The sequence below is a fragment of the Camelina sativa genome, chromosome 18 (genome assembly GCF_030686135.1).
Source record: "Camelina sativa cultivar CO46 ecotype springtype chromosome 18, ASM3068613v1".
NCBI classification, from domain to species: domain Eukaryota; kingdom Viridiplantae; phylum Streptophyta; class Magnoliopsida; order Brassicales; family Brassicaceae; genus Camelina; species Camelina sativa.
The window spans coordinates 22,721,005-22,743,941 of NC_141897.1; the positions used below are offsets into that span (position 1 = coordinate 22,721,005).

The following is a 22,937-nucleotide window of genomic DNA, read 5'->3' on the forward strand; positions in this document are numbered from 1 at the left end:
CATGGAAGCCAAATTTATGTATAAATTATGTAAGCTTAAAGACCTTCATTAAATCTGAAAAAATTAAAGGAATAAAGAACAAATTTTATTCTAAAAATTTAGGTTTATTATGTACACAACAGAAACTGAAAATTCTAAGGAATAATTGAATCAAAAGAATTGTAAACAATGGAGAGAGATAAGAATTATTTTGGTCGTGTAGAAGAAAAAATTATAACATGTCTTCAAAAAATCAGACGTGAGGAGTTGTTGTCTGCTTTGCTTTCCAATTTCTCTTCTTCTACGACCTCATCATCTTCACTAACTTCATTGGACCGGTCCACACTATTCATAAATATCCCTATAAACAAATAAAAATTACTTAAGATTATATAGAAAAATAATTATGAGCTGAGTAGAAAAAAAAACAAAAAAATTGAGTCCTTAATTTACCAATTCCCCATATAATAGCTGCGAGGAAGAGGATTGAAGTAATGATAAGAGTTGATTTTCTCCAATTTTTGAGACGATCCTGCAAAAAGCATTGACCAGAGTTAATAACAAATTCTAGAAAAGTAAATTATAATCTTTGTGTAGTTAGTAATCACTAATGATATAAATGCAAACCTGCATCTTTCCATAGAGTGGAGAAGAAGGAACATCGCCTAAGATATGGATCAAAACAGTTGAAGTAGCCATTGATAGTGGTCTCAAGTTTGGTCTAACGCAATGGAGACACACATAGTTCACTGGAGCCTGCAGAAAAAAACACAAATGTTGTTCGAATCAAACAAGTCGAAAAAGAAACAGAGATTAGTTCTGTCTTATTACTTTTTCAAGGATTTGATTAATTATTACCTGTGGTGCAAAGATAAGAATTTCTCCCAATGCGAATAAACCAATGAAGGCATACATATTCTTCATCAAGAAAGCAACGAAACAAAACGCTGCGCCAAGTAGAGTTGATGCAGCTAGTAACTGTATACAAGATTAGTTACGAGGTAATCAGAAAAAAGATGATCATTCATTGTAATTAAAAAGGTGTTTTCATGAATTTCATTTTTTTTACCTTGAAGGTGTTTGGAAGTGTAGCGGTAATGCGATCAAGGACATAGCTTCCACCTAATGTTCCAATAATCCCGCAGATGATTGTAAGTCCTCCAAAAATCATGTCTGCGTTTTTCATTTGGTAGATACCAAAACCAGCTTTTGGTCCCCAATATGAGTAAGCTCCAATCACAAAGTTGTAGGTGATGTAACCAAGAACATTTACGATAAACACTTTCTCGCTGAAAAGAGCCTTCAAGTCTTTTCCAAATACGACAAACAGGTTCTTGGATCTGCAACAAAAGGGAATATCAGTATACAAAGTTATGTGTTTGCATAGATCGGAACAATAAAGAGAGGATAGAGAAACTCACTTGGGAGTTTTGGTTTTAGTTTTTGAAGCTTCTGCATCTGTAGGAGATGCTGAATCAATAGATGTAGAGGGTTTCTTCAAATCTTTATCAGCAAAACCTATACACAACAAAGAGGAAAATTTTAATAAAAATTGGCACAACTTCCAGAAGAAATTATGCAAAAGAAGACTGAAACGCATTTAGTATCTCACCTTTTAGCTGCTGCGGTGGTTTGATACAGAAGGACAAAACAACAAAGATAGCCATTGCAATTGCCTCAATGTAAAACGCCCAACGCCATCCCAAATGGTCACCAATCTAAACAATGAAATCAAATAGAATATAAACATATAGTTTCCTCAGATGCAGAAAACTTTTACTCGGAAAAAGAGTTTAGCATAAACTTACGTATCCACCAAACACGTAGCCTAGAGCAACTCCTGCTGGTATACACATGTAGAACAGTCCAAGCCAGAAATTTTTCTGGAGAAAAAGACAAAAGAAAATCCATTTAAGTTAAGTAAAGTAGCAAAAAAAAACAGTAACAGTTTCAGCAGCCGAAGTGAAAACTAACCCTTTCAACAGGTGCACTATCATCGATATACGGTGCTGCAAGACTTATAAAAGAAGCCTCACCAACCCCAACAAACCTATAGGAAAGTTAAGAAAGAAAAGACTGTTAGTTGATAACTTAATATACAGAAACCAGATTGAAAAGGCGGGTAATAAGAAATATATTTACTCACATTCGAAAAACAGCGATCATCCAGAAGTTGTAGGAAAACCCGCAACCAAGAGCAGCAATAGTCCAAACAGTTAATCCGACACCGATCAGTTTAAAAGGATTGACTCTGCAAGCAATCATAAAAAGAGAGACATAATCAAAACAATGACTCTTAGGTATACACATACACCTAAAAACAATGACTCTTCTGTTTATAAAAAAAGTGTATTACCGTTTGGACAATCCAGCGAATATTGGAGAAGCAACAAGAAGTCCAACCATAAACGCAGATGACAAAAGACCATCTTCAAAGTTGGTTAAACTAAACTCTCCCCTGTATCAACAACACAAAAAGGCAAAAGTTATAAGTCATTCCCAAAAAACACAATCAAATAAAAATAAAAAATAAAACAGAAAGAAAGAAAAAACTAACTGGATTCCAGTTCCTGCAGAGCAAACCCCTTTGGCATCGCATGTTTTTGCACTTCCGTTAACACCATTACTAGCGATCACTCCTCGATCCACGTAATTGATCAAGTTAATGAGACATAAGATCGTTACGAATCTACAACCAAGAAATAAAAAAAACCGTCAAGAGTAAAAGAATCAAATAGTAAACAAAAAAAAAAAACAAAAATCAAAACCCCACACAGAGCGCTTAGGTCAAAAATTCAATCTTTGTTTTGAGCTACTTCCCAAAAACATGACACAACCTTAAAAAGTTATCAAATCACGAAACTATTGCCCTACTTTTTGGAAATCTAAACTCACCCAAATCCATAAATTTTGTTTTTTTTTCCTTCACACAATCACGCTTAAATCGTTTTTCACAAAACCAGAGAGAGAGAGAGAGAGAGAGAGAGAGAGAGAAATCATAAAATTCATAATTCGTCATCATCGTAATCAACTCGAAAAACCCACCAAAAAAGAAACAAAATTGATGATCTTTTTTTTACCTTCCCGGAGTCAAAAATCGTTTTTTGGTCGGCGGTGGTGGTGCCGTCGTCGTCGTCGTCTTCGTCGAAGCTTCTTCTTTAGCCGGAGAATCTCTCAGGCCAACTTTCGTCATTATCTCTCTCTCTTTCTCTATCGCTGTCAGATTCAATTTCACACACTCTGTCTTTCTTTCTTTACTAAAGGAAGAAAATTTGATTTTGATATATACAGAGAGAGAGAGAGAGCTCTCTCTTCTATCTCTATTATGAATCCGATTCCTATATTGTTTTGAGTATATTCTTTTTTTTTTTTTTTTACTTATGCAACAAACTGTGATTTAAAAAAAAAAACTCTGATTTCTCCAAATTTTATTCTATTTTATCACTTCAAAAAATAAATTCAAAACAATATCTATCTTCTTATCTTCTTCTACTTACGGTTTCTAAATTATGGGGAAAAAAGGTTGTAATTTTCCTTTTGACCCAAAAAAAAAAAAAAAAGCTGTAAGTTCCTTTTTTATTATTTTGAAATAAATAAAAGCTATTTTTAATACACTTAGGAGTCCAAATGTTAGTTGGAAAAACAAATCAAACAGACAACCAATTTGACTAAACACACGGACACAACCGTAGTAGTTTTTTTTTTCTTTCTTTTTTTAATTTCCTTACTTTGGCCTCTTTATATGACATGGGCACACACAAATTCACAATCGTATATATAAATAAAAATGTTCACCATCTTGTTTGTAGTTTCAGAGGTTCTTAATTGTTGGATATGGGCTTTGCTCCATATGTCAACTCGGCCCAACAAAGACTCACCAGAGATAGAAGAAAATTGGCCAATCTCGGAGGATAATTTCGGCATTTCGCGTTGGGAATCCTAGGGAACCTTCATTCTACACTCGCCTATAAATAACATCATACATTTATTGAGAGGAGGATCCTGACCCGCAGACAATACCTACAGAACAATACTTTGCATCGAAAACTGCTATTGTCTTTCGTATAATTCGTTCTTGCTTTCAGTTCGTCACTTTAAGCTTACTAGTTCGTTTGTGGACTAACAAGCTCTAATCCGACTTGTTTTAAGTGACGATCTCACGTTCTCCCCGATTAATAAAGAACTTACTTACTCTTTCCCACAAAATCTTTATTTGTTTAAACTGTGTAAACCCCGGTACAAACAATTGGCGCCCACCGTGGGGCATGAGTAAAGCGTTTCTTTTGACGAATCAAAACCGACGATCCTCACTTCTTCGAAGTCTCAAGAGTCACGACGAACCCCAGCGAAAACTTCAACGAAGCAACGGAGCAGCCAACGGGGCAGCGATGGGGGCGAACAAGAACACGAACTGTCCCCCCGCCGAGCTCCCTGCCGAGCTCCCTGCCGAACTCCCTGCCAAGCCCAACCGAAGCCTCCTTGCCAAGCCCAATCGAAGGCTCACTACCGAGCACAATCTCTCCGCCGGCGCCCGACGCGCCCTCCGAGCCTCTCGTAGCTGCACACGCCGAAGCCGGACCTGCCGCAGACCAGCTGATTACCAACGCCGCTGCTCTCCTCACCGCCGCTCTCACCAACGCTACCACTCTCCCACCTCCACCTTCCGCGACGACAACAGTCGAGGGCGCTAATCCGAACAACACAACCTCTACACCAGCGCCCGATGCGCCATCAGAACCTCTCGTTGCCACACATGCCCGTCATCTCAATACCGTAGCTCTAGTTTTCACTAACGGTGCCGCCTTCCCAGCTCCCTTGCTTGCTGGACACAGAAACAACCTCGACGATCTGATGCAGACTATCATCGACAAACTCGTTAGCCAGGACATGCGAACAACTGAGCGACTTGACGCACTCGCTACAACATAAGAAGCATCGCAAGATCATATCAACACGCTCTAGCGACTTAACGCACAAGCGTCGACATGCAAGTAACCTTGCCGACCAGGACACGCTGCCACACCAACTTCCGCCAATCAAAGAACGCTAGGAGAGCCACAGACACCGATCGATGTTCATCATCATAGGTTCTGTCGATGACTACACTACGGTGACACGTTCAACAATAGTCGTAGATAAAAAATCTTAGCATAATCAAATCAACTAACTCCAGCAATAGATGACACACCATCGACTTTGCGAACGCTCAGAGCGCCCATTCTACCTCTAGTAACAGCCATGGGTGATGTAGTAGTCCTCTCGTTAGCCAAAGAAAGATCCATGAAATCACCACTTTTCGCCAAACTCAAGAATGTCGTCAAAATCACGATCGTCGATCAAACCCTCGATGCTGAAACCAAAATCTCCACACTAGAGTTTTACCACGCGCGCGCGTTGGAACCCGTGGGCCCGTTGGAGGCCGACCTCCTTTTCTTGACGCCGAGCCGACCTCGATTCGGTGACTAACGGTGGCAGCACCCTCAACTGTGTTCCCCTAGCGAAAATCATCGATGCCCAAACTTACACGCCCTCGATCGCGCCTCACAAAAGGCGCTGACCCTGTGAGAAGTGCCGACCTCATGAGAGGTGTCGCCGAGCTCGCGATAACCAAACCCGACATCAACGCTCAGCTCCACATCCTCTCGATCGGTCTCAAAGCCAACCGGATCCAGCTCGGCAGATTCTCGGTCGCTCCGCCCTCCGATTAACAAAGCATCACCACGGGCGGCCTTACAAGAGATACTGATCTCACGAAACGTGCCAATCTCACGAGAGGTGCCGATCTCGCGATGACCAAAACCAGCGTTCATGCTTTCACTCGCGACCCCACCATCCCTTTGCCTATCTCACCTTCTGGTCGCAAATCCGACCTTTACCTCGCTCCCAACCAAGCGAGAATCTGCCGTCTCTCGCTCTCCTATGAGACATCTCCACCCAACAAACCTCGAGATCAACCTCGAGAGCGGTCGCCACCAAGCCGAGATTTGCGCCGACCTCATGATAGCCATCTTCGCCGACCTCATAATGGCCATCCTCGCCGACCTCGATCTCGTATCTCCAAAGAAGATCCGCCTGCTGGCCACGCCGACCCCCACTACAGAGTTCTCTCTGTCCTTGTCGCCCTATACTAACCTCAGATTTGTTTCTTATGATGCCAACCTCGGCCGCCTCCCACCGATCTCTCTCGATCACACGAGAATTGCCGACTTCTCGACCTCCTACCATGAGATCGATGTCAGCAGAATCGACATCATAACAACGAGCGACCTCACCACTAGCATCATTTGTGCCAACCTCGCAGGAAGTTCCGATCACAAAATCAAGGCCGACCTCACGGTCAACGATCTCTCACCGCAGGTCTCCAAAAGGACCGGTCACCTCTTGCCAACCTCCCATCATGAAATCGGCGGCGCCACCATCAGAGTCGGCGTCGTCGCTCTCCCGCGAATTGCAGACCTCAAACTGCCGATCTATGAGCTTACCCATTCCAACCTCGGGACCACTATGCCGCCCTCCGAGGGTGATCTAAACTGAGGTTTTACCTCTCGCACATGTGGCGATCCCGGTCCTAGGAGAGCCGATCTCATCCTCGTTTCTCCGTTCGCTCCTTTCGATCTCACCGGGACAAACGTCGAAACCAGCGACCATCAACCTCGCTGATCTCGCTTGACGACCGCTGACCACGTCACAACCGAGCTCATCATCGCCGACCTCACTCCTACCAAAGCAAGGCTCGTGAATGGAATCAGCACTCACATCCCCACTCTCGAATACATGAAAACCATTCTACCATCCAGTAATCTCGTATCGCGAGATAGGAGCTCAAAACGCCGATCGAGAAACCTCTTGTCGATCACGGACCTCAAGTTCGACTTGCCGACCTCTGGGTTCGTTAACTCCGCCGATCTCATTACGCCTACCGGTGCAGCAATCTAACAAGCCGATCCCAACCGGAACATCACCTCTCGCATAAATAGCAACCTCATCCCTCTGATCTCTCAACACCACGAAAACCTCAAGATCTGCCGAGCAAATCCAGATCGCCCTCTCAATCCATGTCAGAGCGGTCTCTTCCTGACTTGGCATTACCAACTTTGCCGCTCTCGATGCGACCAAGACTACCGCGCGCTGATCCCAACTCAGAAAACCCTCTTCCGTCCTCCAAAAAATATCTCGCGCTGATCCCGCGCATGCCGTCCACAAGAAGCTGCCTCCACACAACGACCTCACACTCTATCTCCGCATCATCGACTAGCTCATCAACAGTTTGCAATTTCCGGGTAAAGGCCACCGAGCATAAGACAAATCCCCAACAACCTATGACCGACAACCGCTCTCATCAGGACTATTCAAACATGCTCGCAACAACCCATCTAAGAGTCGGGTTCACGCAAGAGCTCCCCAAACCTTTACAAATAAATGTCGGTTTCACAATGGCCTCGCAGCTCGACATCGATGACCAACTCGCAGCTCAACACCGAAGATCAACGGTGAGTTAAACATCACAATATCATTAGTTTAAAAAAAAACCAAAAAAAAAAAAAGAACGCTCGACATACCGAGCTCATCTGTTCTTCAAAATAAAACATTTACGACAACAAAAAAAGTTACACTCGCAAGAGTACACTTAGTCAAATAAGCTCTCTCGAACGAGTCCGTCTTAACGAGTGTCCAGATTCTACATTGTCGCCCTGGCCAGGTGTACGATTTAAAACGCGTTCCACATGGATGCAGCGGTGAAATAATTCGCACAAAAAAGCCGAGCCCAGTCTCGCATTCAGCTAGCAGGCGGTCAAGTTTGAATAAGCGAAGTTCTTACTTGCACACTCTTGCCGACCTCGGGGAACCCACAGGGTAAGACGGACACCAGGGCCGCACCTAAAAGGTACGACGAGCTCATCTCAACTACCAACCTAAAACTTGGTATTCGAAACATGTAACAGGGTAAGCCGAGAGACGTCTTGCCCCGTAAAATACATCTCGAAACCAAGCAAAAAGCCGAGCAAGTCTCGCACTAGCTTGAGGGCGCCTAGACTAATAAGCCAAGCTCCGGCTTACAAGTTCTTGCTAACCCTAAACACCCACAGGATAAGCCTGACACAAAAGCCGCACCTAAAGGTATGGCGAGTCTGTCTCGCCTACCACTTTACTTTGGTAAAGCACAAAACCGAGTTGCATATGAAACATAAGCTCGCTCCCTCACGGCAACGTCCTCGCGCTTAACGCTCTCGCTCAATGCACTCGCGTTTAACACCTTCGTTCAACGCTCACGCTAGGCGACGTTCTCATGTTCGACGACGCTCTCACGCTCGACAACGCTCTCACACTTGTTGCTCTCACGCTCGCCGCTCACTCACGCTCTCGCGCTAGCTACCCTCACGCTCGACACCCTCACGCTTGACTCGCTCGCGCTCGTCGCACTCACGTTCGACGCTCTTGCGCTTGCCCCCCTTGCGTTTGCCACTCTCATTCATGGTGGTGACCTCTACTCTTGTTTTCAGTGAAGATCTACTCTCTTATTCTAGGTGGAGACCTCTACTCTCGATGGCAACATCCACTTTTCTACCTGGTGCAGACCTGCATTCTCAAGTTTGGTGCCGATCTCCACTCTCCAGCTTGGCGCTGACCTCACAACCTTCTCCCGCACTATCACAAGTGCCGAACTCAAATTGACGATCAAACCTCTTCTTGCCGCTCCCATGAGAGGACGTGGTATGCGAGCGCACAACAAAAACACCAATATTAGGAGCTGACCTCGGAGCTCGCTCCGATGGTAGGACAAGCGCCGACCTGGAATGAGGATTTTCTGTCCGGGGCATCGCGCAGCGTTTCGCCGACCTCAGCTTCGCCTTCCTCGCGAGAAAAAATCTCAGCACTCATCAATCCTTAAGGGTCGATCTCTCTTCACCTCTCGACCCCGTTCGACGAAAACGATCTCACTCTCGCCAACCTCAGTCTCATTCTCGGTGGAAACCTCAATCTCATTCTCGGTGGCGACCTCAATCTTACTCTCGGTGGCGATCTCAATCTTGACGACGATGATCTCAACCTCGATGACAATGATCTCCCTTTAAGCCGAGCTCAATCTCACTCTCGGCGCCGATCTCAATCTCACTCTCGGCGCCGAACTCAATCTCATTCTCGGTGGCGACCTCAATCTCACTCTCGGTGGCGACCTTAATCTCACTCTCTCGCTCTCCGACCTCAATCTCGGAGACCTCAAACTCATTCGCCGACCTCAATCTCACTCTCGGTGGCGATCTCAATCTTGACGACGACGATCTCAACCTCGACGACAATGATCTCCCTCTAAGCCGAGCTCAATCTCACTCTCGGCGCCGACCTTAATCTCACTCTCGGCGCCGAACTCAATCTCACTCTCGGTGGCGACCTCAATCTCACTCGCCGATCTCAACCTCAACCTCGACGATGACGATCTCACTCTCGCCGACCTCAATCTCACTCTCGGCGCCGAACTCAATCTCACTCTCGGTGGCGACCTCAATCTCTCTCTCGCTCGCCGACCTCAATCTCGGAGACCTCAAACATTCGTCGACCTCAATCTCAAGCTCGTCGACCTCAATCTCAAGCTCGCCGACCTCAATCTCAAGCTCGCCGACCTCGCTCAATTTCTTTGATTCTTGGTTACCAACTATGTGCGGCAACTCCGTCCTCAACCAATGCAGATCCATTATCATTCACTACACTCTGTAAAAACGTACTCAAGGCGCATAACATCTAGATGAGATTCACGCTCAACGCTCCACGCGCCAGGCGCCACGCTCCGCAAAGTCGTGCTCAAGACACATAACATTCATACAAGCTTCGCGCTACAAAACAACACACTTAACGCATACAACATCAGAACGAACTCCGAGCTCAACAAAAACTACCGCTTTAACCATCACCGCACAAAGTTAGATCTTTTTGAAGCAGTCTAGAACACCTAATGCCGAGCAGACATATGTTAAGACTCAAAGTATGCCCGGCGATCGCAGAAATACCTCGCTCGCCAGACTAAGGGGGGGACTATTGTTGGATATGGGCTTTGAGTAGAACACTTCTTTTTGACGAATCAATACCGACGGTCCTCACTTCCTCGAAATTTCAAGATTCATGACGAACCCTAGCGACGAGCTCAATGAAGCAACGGAGCAACCGACGGCGCAACTAACGGAGCAGCGATGGGGGCGAACGAGAGCACGAACCGTACCACCTCTACCTTCTTCAACCATCTCAGCCGAAGGCCCCTTGCCGAGCGCGACACCTCCGCCAGCGCCCGACGCGCCTTTCGAGCCTCTTACAACTGCTGCAGCCAGACCCGGACCTGTCACCGACCAGCTGGTAACCGACGCCACCGCTCTCCTCAGCGCCGCCCTCACATGCGCTGCCGCTCACCCCAGCGCCACTCTCACCAACGCTGCCGCTCACCCCAGCGCCACTCTCCCCAATGCTTTGCCCATCCAGAGGAGCGGGCTCGACGACCTGATGCAAGTCATACTCGATCGACTCGACGGTCAGGAAGCGCGAACAAATGAACGGCTCGAAGCAATCGTGGCGGCACAAGAAGCATCGCAAAATGAAATAAGCAGGCTCCCGCAACGACGGAGCGAGCGCCGGAGCGAGAACGACCATGGCGAGCAGCATGCGAATCCACTGCCCCCTGCGCCGCTGTCCGTCGAAGAACGCTACGAAGGCCACAGACGCCGCCCAGCGTCAATAGTCGTAGGATCCATCGATCGACGTAGCAGGCGGGAACCAGCTGACGAACACCAGGACCGTCAAGGCCAGCGGAGCCGAAGCCCACGGACTCCGACATTACCGACCCGACAGTCTGAGGGAGACCTCAAGGATGAAACAATACGGCGCCTCGAGACGATGCTCCACGAGCTCTCCTCGAGAGTACATCGGGCGACGAGCTCCGCTCCCAATCTCGATCGAGTACTGGAGGAAGTCCAGCGCTCGCCATTTATAGCACGGATCTCCCGCGTTCGCATTCATTACGTGAACAAATTCAAGTTCGCCCCGTATAATGGATTGGATGATCCAAAACCGTTCTTCACTTCAATGAGTGTTGCGATTGGCCGAGCTCATTTCAGCGAGGAGGAGTACGAAGCTGGCTGCTGCCAGCTATTTGTTGAAAACTTGGCCCACGAGGCCTTAGGATGGTTCTCCCGACTCCCGCCGAACTCGATCGGAAGCTATCACGAGCTAACAACCGCTTTCCTACAACACCATTCCACGTTCATGATTCGAGGTGCCTCGAATGCCGACCTCTGGAACATGTTTCAACAAAGCAACGAGTCACTCCGGGAATTCATGGAGAGATTCAAAAGAATAGTCTTGAAACTCTCGATCGCCGACAACACAGCAATCTCAGCTCTCCGTAATGCTCTTACTCACGGTTCCCGATTTCGGGAAGACACCATCATCCACGCGCCGACCGAGCTCCTAAGGACAACAACGCCGCCATACCCTTTCATGAGGTGGGCAATGGATATCGTCGGACCACTCCCCGTTTCTCGTCAGAAGAAATACATCCTGATTATGACGGATTATTTCACTAAGTGGGTCGAAGCAGAAGCCTTTGCCAAAATCGGAACTGAGCAAGTCCAAAAGTTCGTATGGAAAAACATTATATGTCGACACGGACTCCCGTACGAGATCGTCACTGACAACGGCACGCAGTTTACCTCACTACAATTCGAAGGCTTTTGCGCGAAATGGAGAATTCGCCTGAGCAAGTCTACTCCTCGCTACCCGCAGGGAAATGGACAAGCCGAGGCGACCAACAAGACAATCATTGACGGACTCAAAAAACGACTTGAGGATAAGAAAGGTCTCTGGGCTGACGAGCTCGATGGTGTCTTATGGTCGCACCGTACCTCCCCCCCCCCCCCGCCGATCTACAGGACGGACCCCGTTCTCCCTTGCGTACAGAATGGAGGCACTTGCACCAGAGGAAATTAGCGTGCCAACCCTGCGACGCTCTATGCTCGTCCATAACCCTGCTCTGAACACAGAAATGATGCTCGATACTCTAGATACTCTCGAAGAGGAGCGCGGCAGAGCACTCACCCGAATCCAGAACTATCAGCAACAAGCGGCGAAGTTCTATAACAAGAAAGTCAGGCCTCGCCACTTCGATGAAGGTGATCTCGTCCTCAGGAAAGTCTTTGAAAACACTGCCTAGCTAAATGCCGGTAAAATGGGCGCCCACTGGGAAGGCCCATACCTGATCTCCAAGGTTGTCACTCCCGGCGTCTACGAGCTCCTCACCTTGGATGGCACCCCCATCCCCCGTTCATGGAATTCCGAAAACCTGAAACGTTATTACCACTAGAAGACGAAGCATCGTCAAAAAAAAAAAAAAAAAAAAAAAAAAAAAAACCGCTCGTACTACCGAGCTCAACTTCTGTAATACGAACTACGAATGGCTTGATCCCTTTCTAAGGGTACGTAGGCAGCCCGTCAGAAGGCACAGCTATACCAAAAAAAAAAAAAAAAAAAAAATAATAATAATAATAATAAAAATAAAAACAAAAGTTTGAAAACTTTAAAACAAAAACGAGCTCTCTCGAACGAGTCCGTCTCAGCGAGATGTCCAGCTCTTACATCGACCCTCTCGCCAAGGGAACGATTTAAAACGCGTTCCTCATGGATGCAGCGGCGAAATAATCTACACAAAATAAGCCGACCCAGATCGCATTCAGCTAGCAGGCGGTTAAGTTTGTATAAGCCGGGTTCTCACTCGCACTTTCTTGCCGACCTCGTGGTAAACACAGGGTAAGCCGGACACTAGGGCCGCACCTAAAAGGTATGACGAGCTCATCTCGATTACCACCCTAAACATTTGGTATTCGACATGCTCTCAAGGTACGTGCAAATTCCTTCAGCACGGTTGCCCTCAACAAAGATATGGTCTGTGCACTCTAGCTGAATAATGAACGACGCAATACGTCGATCCGAGTTCGGCAAGCATCGATCTCCGCATTACTTTCGAAATGTCTAGTGTTAAGAGGTTCAAGATCACCCTCTTCGAGATCAGGAATCTCCACAGCAATCACTGCCGCTTCACGACAAGAACGCTCCTCCAGCAAAACGATCCCATCTCCATTTCGGAACGAAGAACCCCTCTTCGATCATAGTTTCGAGATACGCAACAGTCCCATCCACACGATCAAACTGGAAGCATAGCTCGAACTTACGGCGCAAAGCTAGAGTGTAGGCTCTCAACCTCTGGATCCAAGCACGATAAACTCGAGCTCAGAACGAATTACATCATCCGATCTCGCAGCAAGCCGCCCTCGCGCTCTCCTTAGCCAGGCCGCTCTCGTGGTTACAGGCATAATGCCAACCTCAAACCGCTCAAAAATGAAAGAGTGATTTTCTTTTTCTTCTAAAAAAAAAAAAAAAGAGAGAAATGGTTGGAAAAGCGGAATGGCAAGAAACGAGCATTTGAGGAACAATTTATAGAACAAAAAATACAATTTTCAAGGTGAAGTGGCCAATACAGTGACCCTCGAAGACCACATCCATCAAACGATCAACGCATGTCAAAAAACGAGAGGATAAAACATAGCAAAGTTCCAAAAAGGAAAAGTACATCGCCTAAACGGCCCAACATCCGCTACAAAACGGGAATAGGTTCTAATAAAACAAGACAAAAGCAAGTCACTGCTCGGCAGCAACCTGAACGCCCGAGCCCGCAGGTGCCCCTGCCATGACGACCTCCTCTCCTACAACCACGGGAACCTCCGCCACCTGAAGGTTCGTAGGAACGATCGCGGTCTCTGGAAGAGCCTCGAGGTCGCTGTCCAAAACATCGGCAATATCGAAACCAAGAACCTTGTCCTCCCACATCTTCACGTCAGCCCCCAAGCCGAGCAAAGTCTTCGACGGAATGACCGTACCACTCTTCACCAGCTCCTGAAGACAATCATAGGTGCCGCTCACCTGGCTCAAAGTCAGAAGAGACTCCTGCGCCGCTCTGTTGTCAATAATATGCCTCCTCATCCTCTCAATACGAGACTTGTAGTCGGCAACCTCGACATCGATGCCATGCCGCTCTGCTTGCAGCTGCTGCAACTGCGCCTTCTGAAACGCGTGATCAACCTCAAACTGCTCAAGACGAGAGCGGGAAGCGTTAAGAGAAGCCTTGAGATCGGCCACTTGCTTCCTGAAACCGGCAGTTTGCTTCTTAAGAACAGCAGAAACCCCTCACTCTTTATCGAGATCCTGACGAAGCTCCTCAGCCGATCTCCTCGATGGTTCAGAGGTACGAGAATCAGCAAGTTGCTTCTCCAGCTCGGCAATGCGACGCTCGTACGAGACGACCATACGATTCACGCCACCACCATCCTGAAACACAAGAAATAAAGAATCAAGATAATAATTGGGAAAAGGAAATCAAGAACATAAAGAGAAATACCAACCTGGAAGTGTTTCCGAGCCCACGACCGATACAGCTCGGGATCATAGAGAGAACCCACAGAGGGAAGCGGGTCGAAGGAGCCGCGAACCTTGCTAGCAAGCTCGCCACAAGCAGTAGCGTTGTTGATAAACAACTCATCCTTTGTCTTGTAAGAAAAGGAGAACGAATCATCAATCTCAGTGGTGTCGCGCGGTATGCCATCCCTCCTAGATCTCTTGGACGATTCGGGATCGGGAGCAACCACCTCACCATGAGAAGCTCTCTTCCTCAATGGAGTAGGACGTCCAGAATCAGCGGCGACGATCGCTAGGGCATCAGAAGCCTCACCACGCGACTTCTGCGCACGCGAAACGACAGCAGGAACCTTGGCAGCCCTTTTGTCGGCGCGGGTAGCGGCCACCTCCGCCGATCTCTAATCTCCTGCAACTCGCAGATCGACATCTCCGTCGGCTGACGGGTCAACGACTTCAGTGTCGGCAGCGCGCGAAGAAGACCCAGCATCAACGACCTTCTTGAACTGATCGGCGTATCGAGGAAGTCGAGTGTTAACTTTTCCCATCCCTAAGCGCGGTAGACCTAAAAAGGAAAACAAAAGTGTGACGACCCAATAACCACCGAGGAGAGCAACAATCGATACAACAGAATAAGCATGAAACTCACGAGATCTCTGAGTAATCGAAGGCCAATCAATCGCCCCTCTCGCTCTGATCTTCCTAAGATTGTCGAAAAAACCTGGAGGATGAGCACGCAAGCGAACGACAGGCTCTGCAAGCAACAACCAAAACAAGATAAGTGTTAGAAGCCAATCAAAGAAAATCAACAAGTAAGGATAAGAAACAGCAAAGCTACCGGGAACCATATTCCACTCAGTAGCGTAAAACATATCGAGGTTGTCAACCGAGGTCTCATCTAGCTTGACAAAGAAAAAATAACGCTGCCAATGACGAATCTTCTTCTCAGCTCCGGTGACGATCTGATAACCCGATTTAGCACTAGTATAAAAGTACCCCGGACTACCTCTAACTTTCGTAAACCTGGTAGCCTCCTCAAGGAAATGTACATCAACCTCTACGCCACAATCGGTATCCAGTATCGCCAAACCAGCTGCGTTGCGGATACCTCCCACAGAAAGCTGGGAGATAGCTATCTTGCGCCTCGCGCAGTAACACGTCAAAAACTCCGGCAGAGGAAACCAAAGACCGCAATCAGTAAAATAATGCTCATAGAGGGCAATAAAACCCGCTGGAGGCGTCCAAGGACGCTCGTGGGGTTCAGGAACTCGAAAAACCAAACCCTCGGGCATCTTACACCACCGCATCATCTCGGCAATGGTATCTGATGTGCACAACGAAGAACCGAGATCTGCCGGACCGGCTGAAAGACTGTCACCAATCGATGCAGCACTAAGACCCAAAACAGCTGAACGAGGACCAGTATCCTCGGCCGGGACAACGACCATAGGACTCCCACCGGAACCACTGTCGCTATCTTCACTGAATTCGAGAATATCAGCGAAATCGTAGTCGTTAGTCAAACTATCAAAATCTCCACACTCTGCTCCAATGTCAACACTAACATCATCGGAAGCATTCTTATAGCCGATACCAGATTCCCTCGTGAAAGCGCGTCGGATCCCCGCAAGAGTCTTACCACGCGTATACGTCAGAACTCGGGAGCTCGTCGAAGGACGACCTTCCTTTCTGCACGAAAGGCCGACCTCGCGACTACCCTTCATGAGATCGGCATCACCATCGTCGGAATCGACCTCAAGATCATCTATTCGCCGAGCTGACATCCTGCTCGCGAGACTGCCGATCCCATCAATTCGACGAATGGTCGCAGTACCCTCAACCATGTCGATCCCCGGTTCGTCCCCTGTGCCGACCTCGGGCATGCCATCTGTGCCGACCTCGTTTGTACCCCCTCGCCGATCTCTCTCGCTTGGGACCTTATCGCCTGACGACCGAAAACCGAGACCTCCACACATAAGATCAGCGTCGCCTTCATCAAAGTCGGAACCAATCGAAATTCGGAGATCAATCGTGCCAAGCTCGTCGCCGCCGAGCATAGTTGTGCCGAGCACACTATTGTGCCGATCTCCCGTCTCAACATTGCCGATCTCACAACGACCATCCTCAGGAATAATACGCCGACCGCCGGCGTGACTAGTATCGCCGAGGGTGAACTAAAGAGATGTGCCGACCTCGTTCGCACCCCTCCGTCGATCTCCCGTCTCAACTGCTCCGCCGATCTCAAAACCAATTGACCGACCTTCGACTCTACTAATCTCCTCAGATCGGCGCCAATTTCTGATCTCACCGATCTCCGCCGGACTATCCTCGATCTCGCTAAACCCATCGGGCCTGCCACCCTCTCTATCGACGCCAACATCGCCGAGCTCATTAGCGCCTCTTAAAGACGTCGGTTGCAGCCGATCAAGCCTCCCCGGATCACGAGCGAAATCGCCAGCAACGAACCCTTGCCGATCTGGATCCAAAGACGGAACTGAGCCGACCATTGCGATCTCGCGAGTGGGAGGGACGATGATCGGATAGGGCTTTGCGTTCGCCAAATAAAGAGAAAGAGAGAGAGAAAAAAAAAACACAAACGCAAAAGTTAAAAAGAATAGAGAGAAAAAAAATTACCTTTTATGAAGGGGAAGGAGCAAGTGAAGAAAATGGGAAGGAAGAAGGTGCATAAATAAGTAAATAAAATGGAAAAATTACTGTCAAATCCATCATCTCAATCCGTGACTCTCTTCTCTTTTTTTTGGGGATATCATTGAAAACCGCATTCAGAATAAAAGACCAAAGGATTTTTCCCAGTGTCTCTTGAAAAACGAGCCCAGAAGAAATTACAGAAGGGTCACTGTAACAATTTCATTTCCCAGAAGCAATCTGGGACAATCTGCGCCGAGCAGGCATATTACAAATAAATCAAGCATGCCCGCCGATCGCAGAAAAACTGACGCTCTCCGGACTAGGGGGGACTATTGTTGGACATGGGCTGCGCCCCAATATGCCACTCGGCCCAACAAGACGAATTCCGCGATTCCGGCCCGACAAAATTGGATGAAAGTCATTAATAATCCGTAAAGGGCAATCTCGGGAATTCACGATGGGAACCCTAGAAAACCCTCGGTCTACAGTCCACTATATAAAGAAACAGTACTCACTGGAGAAAAGGGGAGGACTCGCATACAATACCCCGAGAGCAATACTTTGCGTATAAAAACTCTTGTTATTCTCTGTATAATTTTCTGTTAGCTTCCGAGCTCGTCGTGACTCACTCGTTAGTTCTCCTGTGAACTGACGAGCACGATCTTGACTCGTTTCAGTGACGACCTCGCATTCCTATCGTTAATAAAGAACAAACTTCACTCTTTCCCTCTAAAATCGATATTTACTTAGTGTTGTGCAATCCCCAGTACAAACAATAATGGAAGTATATGCAGAGACGTGAAGGTCACAGCACAAGTCTTTCTCCATTGGGTTTTCCAGTTCAAAGGGAGCTAACAACAACTTGTCCCTATATTTTTAAGAGGAGAAGAGAATTTTTAACAGTGATTGATGTATTGAGATCCCTTACTAAGTGTCAGTTGCTTACCTGTGAATAGCTAATGTTGGTTCGAGACCAGGGATTGAGCTATGTGACGATGACATTATTACAACTTTGTTGGAGTAGACCACACCACCCTAGTTTTTTTTAGTAAGGGACATAGTAAAGGACTGTGAGAAGCTAAAAGAATGTAACTTAGAGATTTTTTTTTTTTTTTGTATTTACCTTCCACTTACCTTCAATATATTAACAAAATGTGGATTTTTGTTATCTTGTAAGCGATCAAGACGGTGTAGCTCAGCTGGATCTAGCCCACATAGCTCCAATTTTTCAGGAGGCACATGACCCTTAAAAGCACAAGCACAAGCAGTTCTTAATCGGTTTTCCCAATGTAGAATGTTATAAGTATTAAGGGAAAAGCAAAGTGGCTTGCCTTGTCAAAGTCTTGGCATGTCAAGAGTATTCTAGTACCTTCAAGTCCCTACAAAATTTGCAGAGAGTTGGCAACAAGAAGAAAACTACGGCGTGATGGTCATTAACCGAATGCTGAAGTTTGAAGCGTTCTATACCTGATTAACAAAAACATCCCAAAACAGCGGTCCAACTATTGCAGTTTGCCAGTTGTGAATGTGTAACACATCAGGCTGCTTTCCAGATTTTGCAATGTAATCCAATGAAGCACGAGAGAAGTAGGCAAACCTGACTTTGTTAACAGATTAAAACAACCTCACATATAAACCAAACCATTCTAAAAACAAATGAAGATTCAAGCTCAATTATATCAAATTGAAGTACTGACCTATCAAAATCGTCTGTATAGCCATATACTTTATCACGGTTAAACATTGACGAGTAATACACTGGTTGAATAAGCGTCACTCCTATTCCAGAGACAATTCTGCATAAACAAGGTTCTGTTTACCGTAATGTTGCTGATTCTTCTCTTACCAACACTGAAAAATATCAACATTATAAGAAGAGTAACTTCCAACAACTCACTCACCCATTCCATATTCGGTTTGCATGCAGCTGACCATTAAAATAAGAATATGCATCAGCTTCGATTTCCCGGAGCCCTTCAATTTCGTCCAAATCAAGTGTAGAATATCTATTAATGAATACAGTATCCATTAATAGGATTATGCTTCACACACTAAAGTATATATTTGTCGGAACGAATTTGACTCATACTTTGGCAAGATAACTTCAACCAAGTAGCCCTTTCCTTGGAGTGCACAAGACAGTCCAGTAATATATGAGGCCAAAGGTCCAGTAGAAACTAAAGGAGCCATTTCGGTGCAGATATGAATCACGTGAAGACCGTTCCTGGAATCAAATGACATATAGAAGTCACAACATAAAAAAAAAAATCCAACTTAAGTTTGAAAATAAAGCACACTAGAATTTTCACCTTTTGACTTTAGGTGGGAACCGTCTGAGTTCTGCTAGAATCTCGGCATCTCCTTGTTGCAGGACATCAAGGGGAAACTCGGAGATGTTCACTTCATGCTCCTTAACCAATTTTCTCATGGATGAAGCTTCTTCAATGTTCACTAATCCATTGATCACCATAGCATCAATACGGAGAAGCAGCTCCCAGAAAAGAGACGACTTATCTACTTATACGGAGAAAAGATATCTTCAGAAACATATCTATCAATCATCAAAGCAATGGTTGCAGAAAAACAGAACCTTTCTTGATTACAATCTGACTTTCTTCCTCCAACTGGTTAATCCTTTCTAATAATTCATCTTTCTCCTTCTTCAGCTTCTTCAGCTCCTCAACTGCAGCTAAGCGTTGCTTGTTTAAGAACAGGATATCTATACACATCAACGACAATACCATAAAATCAGTAAGTTATTAACCTTTCAGAACATGAAACCAAAACTAATGGCATCCAAAATTTGTTTACTTTGTTGAGCTTCTCTAAAGAGGTTCCATATATCCTTTTGTTTTGCTTCTTTCGTAACAGAAGGTAGTCCAAGATTTTCCTATAAAGTAACCAATTACACTATGCAAGCAAGTCATAGGAGATTAACATACTTCAAACCGCAGAAAAGTACCTGAGGAGAATTCTCAAACTCCTCATGCCCTTCTGATCTGTAATGAACAAAATCCATTTCAGTTAAAGAGAAACAAAAAAAATTAAGCACAAATTTCAACAGATCCCAGATAGATTTAAATAGGTTCACTCTACATAAGCAACGATTTCATGAAATCCTAATCTACTATACAATCAGTTGTGAATAACTAAAATGCTACATCAGTGATACTATTAGCCTGAAGAATTCGGATCAAGTAGATAAATCAAACGATGATTCGGAACTCGAAATCAACCTCAAACAATGAAGAGCGTGAGACTTTTGATGCTTAGGGTTCAGTATATGCACTTTCGAGGATGACCCACGCAGCGAGAGATTCCATATCACCGAAAGATTCACCGCCGCCGATGCTTGCATCATTTGGTAAAAGTTCGAATCGTCGCCGGCGAAAATTTAGTGACTTCAGCCAAATTTGCCGGGAACGACAAAATAGAAAACAGCCGGAAATAAATTAATAATCACAAATATAGTAATTTCAACAATCAACACAAATATTAACATTTATTTCCAATTTCACCCCGTAACTTCTGAAACGACAATTATATTGAAACTCGGAAGTTACCCCTTTACTTTTTATATCGAATTCAGCCCAATATTTCTGACGAGGTTAAATATAGGACTCTTAAACATACGGAAATTCGAAAATACCCCAATATTGTTATTACTTTCACAACTCACCCCAAAAGTTTTGTAAAGCAGTACTAAACCAGAGAGCCCAGAACCCTTTGAAGCCCGTTCTTAGGATTCCGATTTGTCGAGCAAAGATCAATCCTTTTTCTGATAATCATGGCAGGGGAAGTTAAAGGAGGATGCTTTACACCTTACATTCACTCCCAAACCCTAAATTCCCACGATCGAGCCGTCTCCTCCGTGAAATTCTCCTCCGACGGTCGCCTCTTAGCCTCCGCCTCCGCTGATAAAACTATCCGCACTTACGCAATCGACACTGCTCAATCAGATTCCATCTTCAGTCCCGTTCGCGTGTTTTCCGGCCACGACAACGGCGTATCGGACATCGCCTTCTCTTCCGACGCAAGGTTCATCGTCTCAGGTTCCGATGACAAAACCCTTAAGCTATGGGACGTTGAAACTGGTTCTCTCATCAAAACGCTTAGGGGGCACTCTAACTACGTCTTCTGTGTTAAGTTCAATCCTCAATCCAACATGATCGTCTCTGGTTCTTATGATGAGACTGTTCGGATCTGGGATGTTAAATCTGGCAAATGCTTGAAAACTCTTCCTGCGCATTCTGATCCGGTGACTTGTGTTGATTACAATCGTGATGGGTCTCTCATTGTGTCCAGTAGCTACGATGGGTTGTGTCGGGTTTGGGATTCTGGAACTGGGCATTGTGTGAAGACCTTGATTGACGATGAGAATCCTCCTGTTTCCTTCGTTAAGTTCTCTCCTAATGGCAAATTCATCCTCATTGGTACTCTCGACAATAAGCTGGTGAGTGAGTCTCAAAGACTTGACCTTTACAATGTTTAGTTAAGGTTGCTTGTTGTCGAATTCATATGTAGGAGAATCGAATCAAAACGATATTAGGAAGGCATTGTGTATCTGATCTAGGAATTCACACTTGGCATAGTTGTAGATGGAGTTAATGAAGAGTTATTAATGAAAAGTAGAACCATCACTGGTCTCTTTAGTTTCATTTTGGGTCGACAGTGTTGTGTTAGAGTTTAGCTTAACTTAGAGAGGTTATTAGACATGGATTTGAAGCTCAGATTGTTAGAAGTTGTGTTTTTGCCTTCTTTGGTTTCCTCTCAATCAATCTCTAAATTTGTATGATCATTCAATAATCTCTCTGTGTGCGGTATTTTCAATGTACAGAGGTTGTGGAACATTTCTACAGCTAAGTTCATCAAGACATATACCGGACACACAAACTCCCAGTACTGCATTTCATCTGCCTTCTCTGTCACAAACGGGAAGCGGATCATTAGCGGATCTGAGGACAATTGTGTTTACATGTGGGAGATGAATTCCAAGGAAATGCTTCAGAACATATTTCCTCTCTGTTCTCTGTTTTTTTACCAATGCACATACATTTTCTCAAGTATTTATTGTGTATACTGACCGCGAGTCGTTGAGATCAGATAAGTTCTTGGGGACTGTATCAAATTAATTGGACTATGTTTATAGGTAGAACTGTCAACCAGGCCACAAATCGGCAATAAGCATCATCACTTGGCCATAAGCTGGTTAGTGAATCTCAAAGGCTCGAGCTTTAGATTGTTAGATATTGTGTTATTGGTTTCCTTGTATTCATTGAATCTTTATGATCATTCACACTGCAACTGTCACGAGCCTGGCATTTCAGCCAACAGAAAACTCAGTCTCACGCCACTATGTAAATCCTGCAAATGGAAATTGATTTGCGAGAGGTAATACAGTAAATGTTCAGAACATGATTGTTTCCTGTCTTCTTTCCCAGTACAAACAATACAGTTTTTTTCCAAGTAATGGAGTGTTTTAAAAAAGTGATCATACGAACTGAACAGCTCGTAGAGATAAGTTCTGGGGACTGTATCAAATTAGTTGGACCATGTTGTATGTCCGTGATGGTCGGACTCAGAAACAGAGTGGATATTGTGAAGATGACAAGTTTATGGTCCCATTTTCACTTTTATTAGATCGTATTTCACCTTTCAAATGGACCACTAGAAATAGAAACTGAAGAGAGAAAAAAATAAAACCCTTATTTTTACTAATATCAATATCAAACCAAAAGAGAAAAAGATGACTTTGTGTTGAGACCTTTGTCTTGGTTTATTTTGCCTCATCATGCGTCACTTTCACAACATGTTCTCTCTATTATTACATGATTTCAAAAAGAAGCAAAACATATCACTGCCTA

The 22,937-nt window shown here is 45.5% G+C and overlaps 3 protein-coding genes across 12 annotated transcripts; 1 reads left to right on the top strand and 2 right to left on the bottom strand.

The window, feature by feature from the left end:
• Positions 1-63: 63 nt before the first annotated feature.
• On the bottom strand, positions 64-3,875 carry LOC104762750 (putative sphingolipid transporter spinster homolog 1). 2 transcript variants are annotated; one of them, XM_010486104.3, is made up of 13 exons: positions 3,060-3,875; positions 2,537-2,668; positions 2,336-2,437; positions 2,126-2,230; positions 1,954-2,029; positions 1,788-1,862; positions 1,592-1,697; positions 1,401-1,497; positions 1,049-1,319; positions 838-957; positions 607-735; positions 433-511; positions 64-340 (listed from the first exon to the last, which is right to left on the bottom strand). In XM_010486104.3, the coding sequence occupies exons 1-13, from the start codon at positions 3,170-3,172 to the stop codon at positions 225-227; spliced, it is 1,521 nt and encodes a 506-aa protein (XP_010484406.2). In that variant the 5' UTR covers positions 3,173-3,875; the 3' UTR covers positions 64-224. The 2 variants fall into 2 exon arrangements, with proteins under 2 accessions (XP_010484406.2, XP_087354437.1); XM_087498311.1 differs by lacking the exon at positions 3,060-3,875 and adding an exon at positions 2,875-3,002.
• Positions 3,876-13,436: 9,561 nt separating this feature from the next.
• Positions 13,437-20,667, bottom strand: LOC104762753 (putative starch synthase 4, chloroplastic/amyloplastic). Of its 9 annotated transcripts, none has more exons than XM_087498312.1 (16): positions 20,310-20,667; positions 20,036-20,072; positions 19,885-19,963; positions 19,664-19,792; positions 19,383-19,587; positions 19,163-19,297; positions 18,975-19,079; positions 18,771-18,869; positions 18,541-18,670; positions 18,405-18,452; positions 18,208-18,318; positions 18,020-18,108; positions 17,820-17,941; positions 15,074-15,178; positions 14,415-14,989; positions 13,437-14,340 (listed from the first exon to the last, which is right to left on the bottom strand). In XM_087498312.1, exons 1-15 carry the CDS (start codon positions 20,432-20,434, stop codon positions 14,826-14,828), a joined length of 1,683 nt encoding a protein of 560 aa, XP_087354438.1. In that variant the 5' UTR covers positions 20,435-20,667; the 3' UTR covers positions 13,437-14,340; positions 14,415-14,825. The 9 variants fall into 9 exon arrangements, with proteins under 9 accessions (XP_087354438.1, XP_087354439.1, XP_087354440.1 ...); XM_087498313.1 differs by having other exon boundaries at positions 17,589-17,941; XM_087498314.1 differs by lacking the exon at positions 17,820-17,941.
• Positions 20,597-22,377, top strand: LOC104762752 (COMPASS-like H3K4 histone methylase component WDR5A). Its single transcript, XM_010486106.3, has 2 exons — positions 20,597-21,526; positions 21,911-22,377. The coding sequence occupies exons 1-2, from the start codon at positions 20,861-20,863 to the stop codon at positions 22,154-22,156; spliced, it is 912 nt and encodes a 303-aa protein (XP_010484408.1). The 5' UTR covers positions 20,597-20,860; the 3' UTR covers positions 22,157-22,377.
• The last annotated feature ends 560 nt before the right edge of the window (positions 22,378-22,937 follow it).

Coding starts and splice junctions, on each gene's coding strand:
- LOC104762750 (XM_010486104.3), bottom strand. CDS start 3,172: ATGACGAAAGTTGGCCTGAGAGATTCTCCGGCTAAAGAAGAAGCTTCG. Junction 1,863..1,953: donor ATAGTGCACCTGTTGAAAGG/GTTAGTTTTCAC, acceptor CTTTTTCTCCAG/AAAAATTTCTGGCTTGGACT. Junction 1,498..1,591: donor ACCACCGCAGCAGCTAAAAG/GTGAGATACTAA, acceptor TGTTGTGTATAG/GTTTTGCTGATAAAGATTTG.
- LOC104762753 (XM_087498312.1), bottom strand. CDS start 20,434: ATGATGCAAGCATCGGCGGCGGTGAATCTTTCGGTGATATGGAATCTC. Junction 19,588..19,663: donor TCAGATTGTAATCAAGAAAG/GTTCTGTTTTTC, acceptor CCGTATAAGTAG/ATAAGTCGTCTCTTTTCTGG. Junction 18,671..18,770: donor TATACAGACGATTTTGATAG/GTCAGTACTTCA, acceptor TAACAAAGTCAG/GTTTGCCTACTTCTCTCGTG.
- LOC104762752 (XM_010486106.3), top strand. CDS start 20,861: ATGGCAGGGGAAGTTAAAGGAGGATGCTTTACACCTTACATTCACTCC. Junction 21,527..21,910: donor GTACTCTCGACAATAAGCTG/GTGAGTGAGTCT, acceptor TTCAATGTACAG/AGGTTGTGGAACATTTCTAC.